At 39.8% G+C, this 15,523-nt stretch overlaps 1 protein-coding gene across 1 annotated transcript; it reads left to right on the top strand.

Moving 5' to 3' along the window:
* Positions 1-319: 319 nt before the first annotated feature.
* LOC136839978 (vitellogenin-like) lies at positions 320-10,792 on the top strand. Its single transcript, XM_067106255.1, is given in 20 exon segments — positions 320-386; positions 861-1,103; positions 1,230-1,420; positions 1,626-2,720; positions 2,859-3,015; positions 3,143-4,351; positions 4,354-4,419; positions 4,422-4,508; positions 4,511-4,762; positions 4,903-5,148; positions 5,347-5,507; positions 5,616-6,145; positions 6,147-6,181; positions 6,184-6,214; positions 6,360-6,741; positions 7,150-7,836; positions 7,941-8,468; positions 8,590-8,953; positions 9,237-9,514; positions 9,651-10,792. Coding segments are annotated over 20 exon segments (7,602 nt in total). The 5' UTR covers positions 320-331; the 3' UTR covers positions 10,656-10,792.
* Positions 10,793-15,523: the final 4,731 nt, after the last annotated feature.

Genomic DNA, 15,523 nt, shown 5'->3' on the forward strand with positions numbered 1-15,523 from the left:
ACACCCATGGGTAAAAGGACACACGAAAACCAGACACGGCCAGACATCCGTCTCATGATTAAACTTCTCAAGACACACAATAATCACATCCAGACCTCGGTCAGCATAACCCAATCAGCTGAAATAGCAAGAGTGCATGAACTCCCTTTATTTGACTGATAATCCTTATCACCAAACCCAGTCACACGATGAACTCGGTAGCCACATCAGGATAAGAAATTCTCGATTGAATGCCAAGGCAGAAGGTCAAAGGTGGGCATTCCCAGGGGGGTATAAAAGCTGGCTCGAGGAAGGTACTGACCAGTAGTTGTGGTGACAATCTCCTGCCACCATGACCTCCTCTGCAGCCTTTCTCGTTCTCGCCATTGTGGCGACGGCTTCAGCTGGTAATTATTCTCAGTTGTTCTAGATTTTCAGTTATAATTTGACAGCAATTTAGGATTTATAAGTTAAATATAGACATCAAAGATATTGTTTCACTTGATTTCAGAACATATAAAGCATAAAAACCGTATGATTTTATAATAAGATAACAATTCTTCTTTTATACTTGACGGCAACACAATGAGATTTCAATAAAATAAGTAAAAAATACCGAAACCATGTTTGCTTTTAAAACACGTAGACTGATTTAATGTTATTCAACAATATGCTTTGAGGGAGTAGCTATGTATCCTCAGGATACATTTACCTTTATTACCTTCTATGCTGGTGGAAGCATGTGCGTACCATTATTCTGAGTCAAAGTAGCAGCTGCTGGTTAATTTTCCCTTATTCCTAAAAAGCCCTTTGCAAGATTTCAAAGAGAAAATTCCCGTTGTCCCTGCATGTTTATGAGTGTCATCGTCTCTCTTTCCCAGCTCCATGGCCATCAGGTACTAACTTATGCTCAAAGGAATGCCCAGTTGCCGGATCGCCCAAACTCTTCTACGCCCCCGAAAAGACATACGTGTACTCATACACTGGCAAGTCCCGTACCCACTTGAAGGATGTCGAAGGGGCCACTGCAGAAATGGAATGGAACTCTCAGGTCGAGCTTTCGTGGCTCTCACCCTGTGATATGGCCATCACCATGAAGAATCCTTCCATTGGAGGTGGTTCAGGTAGGGCACTTGTAGCCCTTGGTATCACAATGAATTCATATTTTAAATCGAAGTCTTTGGACACTGAAATATAGAGAACTCGGCTCTTGTGATTTGAGGTCAGTGAAGGTTACTTTCTACTTTCAGGGTCTGCTGAAGCCAGGTTCCTCGAGAGGTACCCCCTAGTGGTGTCTATCTTCGACGGACGTGTGAAAGAGGCATGTGGCCATCCTGATGATGACACTTGGTCTATCAACTTGAAAAAAGGCATTGCATCTGCTTTCCAGAACACCTTACCCTCCAACTCCACCATCAACTCAGGCCTCAACTTCACAGAGGTAAGACTTTGGATATATAATCAGAGATCATAATAGTAACAGGATTAAATTTGCGAAGCACTTAATTTTATTATAAAAATATGCTATGGAATTAACTCATACTTTTATGAAATATGAAGGAAAATAATCAACTTTTATTGGCAATATGACACTAACAATAGTGCAAGTCAAAACTTTCTATTCTTTATTTCATATATTTAAACAGACTGATATAATCGGTAACTGCTCAACAATGTATGAAGTGCAACGTGAGGGAGAGAAGGTTGTTGTGACCAAGTTGAAAAACCATCGCTTCTGCCAAGATCATTACGCTAACCGAGCTGAGACACGAAAAATGTGGGTGAAGGCTCCTTTGCCTTTGGAAGAATCCTATTCTGAATGCAAACAGGAAATTACAAATGGTATTTACACCAGCATTACTTGTAAAGACAAGAATATCATCAAGCCAGCCTATGGTTCTTACAAGTACGTCGAAGCCCACCAAGAATCAGTTCTACGATTCCAGTCAAAAACAGACCAGATTCCTCCTTCAGTTTCTCAGCTGCCTAGCCGCTTTATCAGGAAGACTCTTCGTTATGATCAGCACACACTAAAGAAGGATCCATCAATGGTGGCCAAACTAGATGAAGTGCTCAAACAAGTATGCGAAAAGGTAAAGCATGGAGTTCATGAACATGCAGCATCTCAAATTGCCAAAGCCTTACATTTCTTGCGCCGTGTACCCGAAGAGGCAATACCACAAACTCTTGAGAAGATCCGTGGTGGCCAAATCTGTGAACAACGTCAAAAGATGGAAAGCTTGTTCTTAGACGGATTAGCTTTTGTTTACGAATCTGGAGCAGTCAAGGTTATGGTGGAAGAGTTGATTTCTGGTAAAGCTACTGGAGGTCGAGCTGCCCTTTATGCTGCTTCCATGTACTTCATGCCCCGACCATGCATTCACTCCATTGAAGCCTTGAAGCCTCTCTTTGAAAATTTCCAGCGTTTCCCAAGGACCACTCTAGCTGGTGCCACCATGGTCCATACTTACTGCAGACAAAATCCTAAATGCCAAGAAAAAGCTCCTGTCAGACAGTTAGCTGAGACTCTAAGCAGCAAAGTAGGACAAATGTGCACTGCCTCACCAGATGAAGAAACAAGAGAGCACGCTCTTGCTCTGCTGAAGTCCTTGGCAACATGGGGAGTGATGAATTCTGAAATAGCCAGACCAATCTTGCAGTGCATAGAAAATCCAGAAGCTGACAAAGGCATCCGCAAGGCAGCCACCCAGGCCTTCAGGAACGTTCACTGTCACCAGGAAGTAAGTCCCAAAGATCTCAGATTATCATTTATTTATATTATGCTTACATTTTAATACGTTTGTTATAAAAAGATTCTTGAAGGGTATAAGCATTGTTAAAATTAAGGATTTATAGTTCATAATTCTCTGATTTTTCAGATCCACCCAATAATGAAACAACTCATTAACGTTGCTCTTGATCATAGAAAGAAAACTGAAGTGCGTATTGGATCATATCTTGCAGCAATTAAATGTGCTAAATATGAAGATCTGCACAAGATTATTGAAAAAATAGCTGTAGAAGAAAATACTCAAGGTAAGGTTAGAGATGCCATGTCTAAAATGAACATTATGTTATTGATGGAATAGCCTATGCTTTTCTTACTAACTTTTGCAGTAGAAGCAGCTGGTAATTAATCTGAATTTAACATTCATCTTTGCAGTGAGAAGTTTCATCCTGAGCCATCTCCACAATGTTAAGGAATCTATTGCTACATACAAGGGAAATCTTAAATCTAAGCTTGAAAGTATAGTCCTGCCTTCTAACTTCACCAAAGACTGGAGAACACATTCTCGCAATATTGACCTGTCGTACTATGCGCCAACCTTTGGTGTAGGTGCTGGAGTAGAGTCTAATGTCATTTATGCCCCAGGATCTTATGTTCCTCGTTCGGTTAACCTTAATCTCACAGCTGCCCTTGGTGCAACACCCTTCAATATTGGAGAGATTGGAGCACGTTTTGAAGGACTCGAGATAATTATAGAAGAACTTTTCGGGCCACACAGTTACTTAAAGAGGACTCCAGCAAGACAGATCTGGGAAGATCTCAAAGAGACCTTTGGCAAGATTAGCGAAAGTTTAGAAGGCTCCTTCAGGCAGAGAAGGTCTATTGACTGGTCACAGCTCACTCATCTCTTTGATAAACTGTATGGTAACAGGCACATGCAGAAAGCAGATATCTATGCTCGAATCAATAATCAAGAAATGGCCTTTGGATCTTGGGAAGGAAATATGAAAAATATCAAAGTTGATGAACTTCTCAGTAGCCTATTTGATAAGTTTGACAACATGATCAACAGAGCAGCAACTTCCAACATCGATACAGTACGAACAGCTCAGTTTTACCTGGACTATCATTTGCCTACAATGCAAGGATTACCTGTCAAAATGAAATTGGAGGGAACAGCAGTGGCTGGAATTAAGGTGGAAACTCAGGTCAGAGGACTCATGTCTGGTACTCCTGGTGTTGTCAAATTCTTGCCGAGTTTATCAACTCAGATAGATGCATTTATAGGCTATGACTGTCACATTGTTCGTGCTGGAATTAAGATGAAGAATCACATTGCAACAAACTATGGAGCAAGCATTAATGCTAAATACACACCTGGTGAAGGCTTTGAAGTTGAATTAGAATTGCCAGAGAAAATGGAGTTGGTGAAGGCACAGAGTGAAACTTACCTTATGAAGAGAGTCAAGGGTCAGCAGGAGACCAAAGTTCATCCTTCCTCTGTACAAAGCACACGATTCCAGACTCAGTCTTGTGTAACGAAAATGGAACCAGTTCTCGGACTCAAACTCTGCTATGACGTCAACATGCCAAACATTTTCCGCAGTCAAGGTCTTCCACTTGGTCCACCTGCCATTGTCAAGGTAGTCTTAGAAAGGCAGATTCAGGAATGAGAGGACTCCGTGTAAAGGGTAGAGAAGAGCATGCTGGAGGAAGAAGGTGATTAAAGTCGAGCTAGAAGCTCCAGGATCCTCCTCACCAAAGAAAGCTACTGCCATCATTACCTCTGCCAATGAAGGAGAAGAAAGAAAATATCTGCAACACTCGAATCTGAACGTTTAGGAGGAATCAGCATCCATATGATCAGAAAGTGGACTCAGTCAGAAAAACAAGTCCAGATGATTGCCTATTTCAGTGAAAGCAGACAGTACAATCCTAGCACGAAGGGTATTGAAGCTAAGTTCTTGTGGAATGGTGAGGGAGAAGAAGTCAAATTGGATGTGGTATTGCAGACATTAGCTGCCGTCAGAGAGTGGGCACAATTCAACTTTGAAGGTATATATATCATTTGATTTTTATTGCTATCTGATATTGTAAAGGATATTAAGATTTTTTCACGGTAGGATAACTTTGTGTAACAGGAATACAGATTTTTTTGTTTAAAAACTTCATAGTTTTCTGTATATTCTCGACAGTTAGCGGAGACCTGAGATATCATGAATGGTGCAGAATACCTCTTCCACAAAGACTGCGCAAATTCGAAACTAACATAGCATTGAGAAATTTCCACATCGTTTCTTTCGTGAGAAAGGAAGGCGAGTCCCAGTACAGGTCAGCTCTCAAGCTTGGTCAGCGAGGAAATGAAAAGGTTGTTATCATGGGCAACCATGTCATGGAAGGAGGTTCATACAGAGATATGACCTTGAAATCTAATATTGAAGGTAAATTTTTTATTAAAATATTTGGATCTGTTGCTGTATGTATGTCTTGATTTAAAATCAATGGTTATTTGGTATTGTTTTATATAACCACCAGTAGCATCTGCGTAATGTTACTATTTGGTATAAATGAAAAGTCTGTAAGGAATGTGTTTTTTGTGGCTAAGTAGTAAGAAAGTTGCAATTTATTTTTTTTTTCAGCTAAAATCGGAAATGCCAGGTATAAGAATAACTTCATTTTATACAACCAAGAAAGTAAAATTGGAGCTGAATGGCAAGTGGCTTCCCAAGAAGGTGGAAAGGTTATTGAATTAGAGATGATACTAATTCGGTCAGGCGAAACATCACAAGTCAAATTTTTGGTATGTTCAATCTTGCATTTTATTTAAAAAAAAAATATTACCTTCACTGAAGTGCCAAATAAATAAGGTTACCAGGATTCTAAATATAATTAATTCTATTATTCACAGCTTGATATTCCCGAACGTATGAAGAAAGTCATGATCGAAGCTTCCGCAGCAGGCCAAGGAAGCTCTCAGTACCAAGTCAGAGCAATGGCCAAACATGGAGAAAGTCCTATTTTCCATGTAGAAGGACCAGTCACAGCCATGCTTTCACCTAAAAACACTCACCTCAAGGCCGAATTGAGGGCAGTTTTACTTCGCAGCCAACCCCATACAGTCACAGCCTCACTTGTAATGATGCATGGCAAACAAGCCTTTGTCGTTGAACTAAAAGACAGAGAAGAACGTCTCATTAATGTGCAGTGGAACATGGCGACTCGAGATGGACAGGAAACCAATCTGGACTTTAAAATACTCATTCCATCCATGATAGAAAAAACAGTGAATGTCATTGTCAGTGAGAAAATCCTTCACTTGACTTTCAACCAGCTGATAGGACCAAAGAGTTCTTCCCCACTAAGAAGAAAAGGTTTCTTGGATGTTGATTTCGAAGGCAAGAGAGCAAACGCTGAATTTGCTTGGGACGCTGATCATGGCAAATAAGAAAATCAAGGCTGAAGTCAAAATGGTTAATCACTATCAACTCTACGAGACTGTGTCATCCAGTGAGTTACTTTCAAAGTTTTGCTGGGAAAATATATTTTCAGCACCAATAACATTCCTGTTAATCTTATTCATGTAATGACAGTGAGATCATGCACTCTTGTACCTATTTTAGTTTACTGATGCCAAAACATTCTTTTTTTACAGGGGCAACTGGGCCTACTTAGAGAGACAACATCAATTCAAGGCTGAACTGAAACTCCATGACATCCGCACATGGTTTGTTGGAAGGAACAGTTTGATGCTAGAGGTAACAAACCCCAGCCAACAAATGTACAAAATGAATGCTATCTTAATGGTAGAGAAGGAGGGATCTGGACCAAAAGTAGGGGCAGACGTAACCTTCAGGACACCTGAAAACAGAGAGTATAAATGGAATTCAGAAAGTGCTCTTGAGTGGCGTGAAGGACTACAGAACTTGAGGCTGACGACCAAAGCAGATCTTGTTGGGCCTGGAGGTCGACAATCTAGAGTAAACTTAGAAGCAATGCATCGCTGGACACCCAGCCAAAGGGAAGCTGAATTACAGGTAAAAGGTTATTTCTGTTTTATATAAGAACATAACAGACAAAACAATCATATTCATAGTGGAACAGCTGTTCTTATTCCCCTGACCCCAAGTATGTGGAAAGAGGAGTATTCATGGTTACCCTCCTTTACATAATTTTTTACAATTAAAGGAATCATTTCTTTTAAACAATTATATTAAGCAAACAATCAACATTCACTGGAGGTTAAAAACATTTCTCTTCTGAGAAGTACCAAAATATCATCAACATTTATATGTTTTTACTAATAGGAGAGATTTATTTAGACAGTACCCCACTGGCCCTTTTCATGGACATTTCTTGCAAAATTATAAATATCTCTAATAACAAAACCAATACTCTCATGAAATTACTAATCTGAAAGGGAATACAACATTAATATTTTACAGATTGAAGTGACCTGCCCATCACTCCAACAGCCAATAAAGACCAAGCTTCAGCTGAATAATCAACAGGGTGAATACACTACCAAGTGGGTCATTGAAATTGGTTCTCCTGTCAATGGTGCAATGTACAAACTAAAACTGTCTCCTGAGCATGGAGTACAAGGGTTCGAAGTGGAACTTAACCTAGAAGAAGTACTTAAGCTCATGAAGGCAATAGATCATCTCATATCTTCTAGCTCATCATCCATGGTTGATAGCCCTCGGCGTTCTGCTCTTTATCGTGCCCACTACAAACATCATGACCATCATTCTTATTCCCTGTTGCTGATGTCACCCTCTCGTACAATGGAAGGAGGATGTGGATGCAATACTTGCACAGGCCCAAGTTGTGCTGATTGCCATTGCAGCTTCACTCCTCACAAGGGTTTCAGTGATTCCAAATATGAAATTGCCATCCGCAAATCTCATTCCGACTGGAGTGGAGAATCCAGATATGAAGGTCGAGTCAGTCATCCAGGACTAGAGAGGGACCGTCGAATTGATATTCAGCTCAGAAGAGAGGAACAGAAGGTCACAGGAACTGTTGAGCTCGATATTTTCCTCAGACCAGAAGATAAGATCACTGGAAGGTTAGAATCACTCATTTATGCTCGAAACACTGTCATCGTGGAAGCAAAACTTGAAGGAAAGGTGAGTTGTACAAAAATCCATAATTATTGATATTCTGTTTAAATGAAAATACACTTTTTAAAAGATCTATCCCTATTGATATTCAAAATCTATTTATTTTGCAGGTACTGAAGGATCACCCCAAAGTCGTTGTACGTGGAGCCTATGGTCAAAGCAATGTTGGATTTGATATTAAATTCCACAAGACTCACTCTTCTCCTACAACCTTCAGGATGTCAGGAAGATATGATAAGAGGACTGGCAGAAGTGCCGCTGCTTCTTTCATCATAGAGAATGAAAATCAAAAGGCCATAGACATTTCTGTAGCACTTCATCCTCATCAGAGTTCTTTGTGTTATGGAGTACGAGCTGAAGCCAAGGCTAAGTCATCCCTCATTGGAACTTACGACATCTATTCTGAGCTTTGCAAGCCAGGATTTATTTCACTGACCACAAAGAAGCATGGAAGTGACAGGATGTACATAACTAAGCTCGGTATACAAGGAATGAAGAACGTCGAGGCCAGTATTTTGGAAGCCAACCCACAAACCATGGAGAAAAGACCACTTGGCATGGCTCGCATGGTGCTGACTTCTCCCACAATGATGAAGATGGAAACTAAGTATGAAGGTGACAAGCTACGTGAAATCAAGGTTAGTAAAATGACGTAAGTAACTCTGAATAAATTCATTACCTATAAAGTTCCTCATTTCTTAATTAAGTATGAAGTACTGCATCAAGTGCCAGAGAAACATAATGAACTGTCTTTTCCAGAGTACTGTTGGTGATATGTTGGAGAGGCTCATGTCTTCTGCAGGCAACTGGATGGATTCTATGAGCAGTGAAGTTTTACAAGAGGGATCTGGTTCACCATCTGGCCACATGTCTTCAGTATGGCAGGAAATTAAAAACGAAGCTTCGAGAATCTATTCTGATTTGGAAAACGATTTAGTCATTCCTAAATATGACAGGCTCAGGGAATGGGCTCGCGGTGGCCTTCTGTCTAACGTTGCTGAGGGATGTTCAAAGGTTTGGTCTCTTTATTCTCACTACCAGAACAGTTTATCATCATCTGTATCCAACATGATAAGAACTATTCGAGAGGAATTCCCTGGATTAACTCGAGTAGTCACTGAAGGTAAGCCATTTACGGAAAAAACTTCTAATCAGTTTTGGCAGGTTTCATCACAACCACTTCTTTCAAACAGTGGAATATCTGAAGACATTTTTCTGTATTTCTTTATACAAGTGACTTTGATTAATGGTGAGAATGGGAATTCAAAGTCAATACGTACAAACTTACAAATAAGATAGCGTGATGGATGCAGTTAAATCTGTAGATTTTACCTTTTTATTTATTAGAGCATATGGATGAACTAGTAAGGAGCTATCGATATGTACTGAATCAATATTCTTTGCAGTTGTAATGGGAACTGCTCGTGGCCTGCAAACTGGTGAAATGCCAGAGGTGTTCCGTCGATGGTGGAACGAGTTCCTGGAGAGTTCTTTCTGTAGGGCTATAGAATCTGACTTTGATTCACTCTGGAATGAGTACCAAGAGGAGTACCAGGGATTGCAGCAGATCTGGAGGAAAGTCAAGAACACTCTCGCAAAGGACGTTAACAGGCAGAGACGTAATCTTATGCACTACAAGAAAGTCAGGCATCTTGTTAACTGGATCGTCCGCGACATGAACTTTGTAAGGACTTTTCATTTTCCAGTACAATTAACTTAGGACATTTTTAATGCAAATGTTAATACTGAAATTACAAGGCGGAAAAGTCTAATTCTACGTGAGGTAAAACAGTTAAAACTTACTTCTTTCTTTTTCCTAGGAACGAATGGTTTTCAAGGGCTTAGATAAGTTGGGCAAGAATATTGTGCAGAAAGCTCTCTTCTTACCTGTTCAAATCGATGGTAGCTACTTCGAGCTTCAATTACCTGTTCGTCGACCAGTGCAGTCACTTCCTCAAGCTTTGTACTATGTTTCACTGAATCCAACTCCAGTTGTTGACCGTGCACTATGGTGGCTTGAAGCTCTGATGCCCACTCCAATTGATAACATTCTATGGGCTCATTATAAATTCCTTCCTCGTCATGCACGTTATCTTCTGCCACCTTACAATCACACAGCCATGGTTGTTGATGGATCAGAGATCCTTACATTTGATGGAGTTGTCCTGCGAGTACCTCATTCTCCCTGCAAAGTCTTGCTTGCACAGTACAAGACTCACTCCTTGGTTATGCAAAATCAGCAGCCCGGCCATTTGCCACACTTCATTTTGAAGGCTGCTGGAGCTACAGTGGAGGTCAAGCCGGAATTCGTGGTTACTGTCAATGGAAATCCAGTAAGTGGGCCTAGGGAAGTGCAAGGTGAAGTTGTGATCGTCAAAGAAAATGAGAAGATCAAGGTCAGGACTCCATTCATAACACTCCGTGTCTACAGAGACAGCCGCACTGCATCAGTCGAGGTCTCTGGCTGGACGTTTGGTAGAATAGCTGGTCTTTTGGGCACCTACGATGGGGAAAAGTCAACTGACAGGATGACACCTCAGGGTACAAGGGCATCTAACCTGCAAGAGCTCGTCAAGTCCTGGCAGGAGAATCCCCAGTGCGAGACTCCTCCCATTGCTCCCGCGAATCCTATGCAGGTCCCAGTGGTCCATATGCTTCACTGCCAGACCCTCTTTGGAGTCCGATCTAGCTGTAATCCAATCATCCGCACAGAGCCTTTCAAGAAGATGTGCTTTGCAAGCAGGAACGCCTGTCACGTGGCGAAGGCCTATCGCGCCATGTGCGAGACGAAGGGTGTTAAGGAGACCTTCCCACTAGGATGCTAAGGATCATGTTTTTCTGATTGACCGCATAAGTGACCTACTTTGACTGATTTGCTAGATTTCTATAGTTTTTAAGGAAAGCATGGAAAACGTAAAAAATATGTAGCGCTTTAAGGAAAATAAATATCAGCATACTGTTATTCCTATGTTTTCTTCAGCCTGTATCTTTACTGCAGTGGCTTACACTTTTCATTGCACTTATTGGCAATTCCAATTTAGTTACAACTCGGCAGTTTTGTCGAGTATAGAGCTGGAGGTACGGGCACTGAAAAGATATACAGGGCAATAATATCTTACTGTTTACAATAGAAAATGGGTATCCAAGACTCATTTTATTTCAGAACAAAAATTTCATTACTTGTATTTAGCCTTTTAAGGTAAATTCTTTCTTAGTAGGTGACATAAAATTTTAGACGTCTTATGTGAAAGCGAGGCTTGCTTGAAAACAAACAGCTGTAGTGATATACTTAGTAATTCACTTAGAAACACCATATCTGGCAGAAGTAATTAGTTAGTTTAGTGACTACTTAACAGTTTTAATAGATGAGATATGACTGTTCAAATGAGAGAGAAATGTATTACTTCCTGCTCTGCTTTCCTCGCGTCTGCTTCAGACACCACCCAAGTTCCACGATTAAGATTCCTAAATATACCTTAGTTTAACCAGACCACTGAGCTGGTTAACAGCTCTCCTAGGGCTGGCCCGAAGGATCAGATTTATTTTACGTGGCTAAGAACCAATTGGTTACCTAGCAACGGGACCTATAGCTTATTGTGGAATCTGAGCCACATTATAACAAGAAATGAGTTTCTATCACCAGAAATGAATTCCTCTAATTCTTCATTGGCCGGTCAGAGAATCAAACACGGGACCAGCAGAGTGCTAGCTGAGAACGATACCCTACCGTCCAATGAGGAACTGAAAGATTCCTCATTGTCACTCAAATGAATAGGAAAGAGATCATTCTGCCTCTCAGTTTTGTCCCATAGGAGTCTTTGTATGCTAGTAATTTATAGATTTTTGTTTGCGCCTCCCCAAGGGCAAGGAAAAAATCACTGGCCTTGTATCATGATCAGTTACTGCCGCGGTGTGGGGCCTGCGGTGAGAGGCTGAAACCAACATTCTTTGGAAGCTTGAATTTCAAGTCAGTGGCTCCTGTGTGCTTGTTCCATGTGAATAGGTTTCATCTTCTGAAATAATAATAATAATAATAATAATAATAATAATAATAATAATAATAATAATAATAATAATAATAATAATAATAATAATAATATTTAACCTCCTTGAAAGCATAAACCGTAGCCCGTAAAAATGGGGATTACAAAGGTCACAACCTCATTGTCTTCAACAGAATGAAACGTGTCCCTTTCTCAGAATCTTGAGAAAGAAAATCTTCCTAAACATGATATGGAGATCATGTCTGGCCATAATGATCTATACATAGCCAGTTGTAACTCAATCTCTGACTTGAAGAATCTCTGCTGGGTCAAGTAAAGACACTGAATGGTGAGATGAGGTTTCACTGACATGAGTTTTGGTATTCATGACGATTTTGGTTGTTCCCAAAATCTATAGCCAATATCAGTTGCATTTTTTCATATATTTTTGGGTATTCCCACATTACCTCTTTGTCCTACTTCGAAAGTTTTTATTTTTCTACAACAAATCTGTCTGTGGTTTTTTTTTGTTTTTTTGTTTACTGCGATAAACGAATGAGTCAAACCAGTATAGTAACTATTTCACATATTGGATTTCTTTTCTCCTTCATCTCCACCATTCACAGTTGCCGAAATCCGGCTCAGCCGCCAGCTTCGGCAGGCAGTCACAAAGCTAACCCACCGGGGTCGTTGGTTTACCAGTCACCACTTTGCAGTCTGCATTTATGGTTAAAAAAAAAAGGTCAGTTTCTGATAAAAAGAAGTTTTAATTACTGCTCAGTGAGCAAGAGCCCGTGCTGTCAATGGCACAGCTTAACCATAAACAAGAACGAGAAAAAATGAGACACTTTGAACTCCTGTGTACCTCATCTTCACCTCTCTCTCTCTCTCTCTCTCTCTCTCTCTCTCTCTCTCTCTCTCTCTCTCTCTCTCTCTCTCTCTCTCTCTCTCTCATGCTTGAGGATTTCAATTCATGTTAAACAAAGCAGAAATCTCCCACCAACCTGATGTATTATTCTTCCTGTGTCAACAGGTATCAGAACTTGAGGACTCCAGGTTCTAATTATTTGCAACCACCCTCTCCCCTCCCGCCCAAATAGTTCATGACTCCACCCCCCCCCCAAATACTCTTGAACGCAGAGTAGGGGGGCGTCAGGGCTACCGTAGGGCCTAGTAGGCATTGTTGTAGCAGGCATTTCAGTGGGAATATAACTTAACCAGACTTACCTTTACCTAATCTAAACGTTTGTTTTAATTTTCCAGGGGCAGAAAGTAAGAGTTTTATGTTTTATATAAAACTTTTCGTTATTTTACTTGTTTTTAATTGAGAAATACCACGAACCAAGGGAATTTACGATACGCAAATAAGTTATTCGATAGAATTGTAAAAGATTTCGTTTTATGCGAGTTTATCAATAATTAAAATATTACCATTTTCTCACTTCATTCATAGAAAACGTAATTCTTAATTATGGGTAACTCATATATTTTTAGGTTGTGTGTTATTCCAAATTTCAGTATAAAGGAAACTAAAGAAGTAGTTAAGAAATACATTATTACAAATGAATTAAAAACGGATAATAGCTTAGATGTAATATGACATGAAAATATATGTAAATTATAAGAAAAATAATTAATGTCAGGCATTTATGTAATGTAATATATTGGTTATCACAGTAGAATTAGGAAGCATAAAATGTTCGTGTATTAACTTGTGGTAGATATGTTTATTCACATCTGTGAAAGTATTTTGGCGCGCACGCGCGGGCGTGTGTGTGTGTGTGTGTGTGTATGTGTTGTAGGCTTGAAACACTTGCATTTCAACAGTGAGAACCTGGGTTCGAATCCCAGTCAACGTTGGAACAAGTGTAAGGTTGCAAATCTGCCTAATTTTTCAGCCCTCTTCCCAAATCTTGAAGCCAAATAACAGCTTTCCTTGTGAGATAGACTGGAAATCTTGGTCTTAGTCGCAATAAGAGATATATAGGCCTACCTGTCCCATTACGCTCTCCACTCAGCTACGGTCTTGTTTCAATGTTGCCCAGAGTTTAACCCAACCCAGTCCCAGTTATAGAGAGAAAGTGAGAGAAATATATATATATTTTTTTTTTCATTTATTGTTATCACATTATTTCCTATTATCATCTGTAACTTCTTGCAAATAAACAGCATATATTTTGGAAGCTTGATTTTCAAGTCAGTGGTCCCTGTTGTTGGCTTGTTCCATATGAAAAAAGGGGGGGGTTTATGTTTTGAATAATAATTTTGTGCTTACAATAGGCATGTCTCGTAATCACTAGGAGAAGATATATATATTAGGCTTACTTTTAAAAAGTCTGCCTTGCGCACGCATGACAGCCCTTCGGTAGCTGATAAACCAAACATGAATTTGACCTTTGGTGTCTAAGAGAATCCACTTTACGTAAAGGTGAAGTTTCTTATCACTTTTCCAAGTTGACAGACGACAAATACTCAGCAGGATTGCTGACGCCCAGTTCCTTATTGTGCCTTCGTCATGAAAAACACATTTTCTCAGGATTTCCATGGGCCTTAATCGTTGCTCTTATCATTTTGACACGTCAGGAGGTTTCAAGATAAGATTACTCCCGCTTCGTTGAGTCTTCATGACTTGGACCCCGTAGGGGGTTAGTGCCGTCAGTGCGCCTCATGCGGTGCACTGTAGGCATTACTTAAGGTTCTTTGCAGCGTCCCTTCGGCCCCTAGCTGCAACCCCTTTCATTCCTTTTGCTGTACCTCCATTCACATTCTTTTTCTTCCATCTTACTTTCCACTTTCTCCTAACAATTGTTTCATAGTGCAACTGAGAGGTTTTCCTCCTGTTACACCTTTCAAACCTTTCGATTATCAATTTCCCTTTCAGCGCTGAATGACCTCATAGGTACCAGCGTTTGGCCTTGGGCCAAAATTCTATATTCCATTCCATTCACAACTTGGAAAAGTGAAAGATTGACACTAGGGACCTTTGATTGTGTTCCATTTATAAAAATTCAGTACGACGCATATGGTTAGACGTGTCCTATTTCATGTATTGATTTTTTCTGTCTTCCGTCACCATAATTGCCCAACACTGATAGGACATTTATCTAATATTCATTCTTTCATATCCATCACACAAAATAAATAATTTTTACATCACTTCAGTACCTATTCCCCTGTACAACGTTTCAAAGATCACACCAGTCTGGATGAATCCATGCTTTATCATTCATTATTTTCATAACCTAAAACTAATTTGATAAGTAACTTAACTGCCAGTTTTCGAATTCCACTTACGACCCTTGGTTATGCAACGCCTGTGTAATGCATGAGCAAGAAATCAGTCAGAAAGTCGTTTTTCAATCATCCAGATGACAATAGACAGATCATCTGTATGACTCTAAGCCGTTACTTAATTTTTGGTTATATATATTTTTATTTTAAAAAGTTTCAACTCTTACAACAATTCTTTGAACATTTGTATCTATAAGACCAATTGTTACTTTTAATACAACTGCTAGTTGTAGTTTTACTACTATTACTATTATTCATACACTGATTTTGTTAACTGGGTCACGGTTTTGTAACTGAAGAATTATGTACACTATCTTAAATCTTTTAAATGCATTCTAATAGGAGAGGTTCAGTATAAATTTCCTGGTGTTGGCTCTGGGATCAAGAATATTTTCAGTGCTTAAGAATATTTCTAGTGA

The sequence above is a fragment of the Macrobrachium rosenbergii genome, chromosome 7, assembly GCF_040412425.1.
Source record: "Macrobrachium rosenbergii isolate ZJJX-2024 chromosome 7, ASM4041242v1, whole genome shotgun sequence".
Lineage (NCBI taxonomy): Eukaryota > Metazoa > Arthropoda > Malacostraca > Decapoda > Palaemonidae > Macrobrachium > Macrobrachium rosenbergii.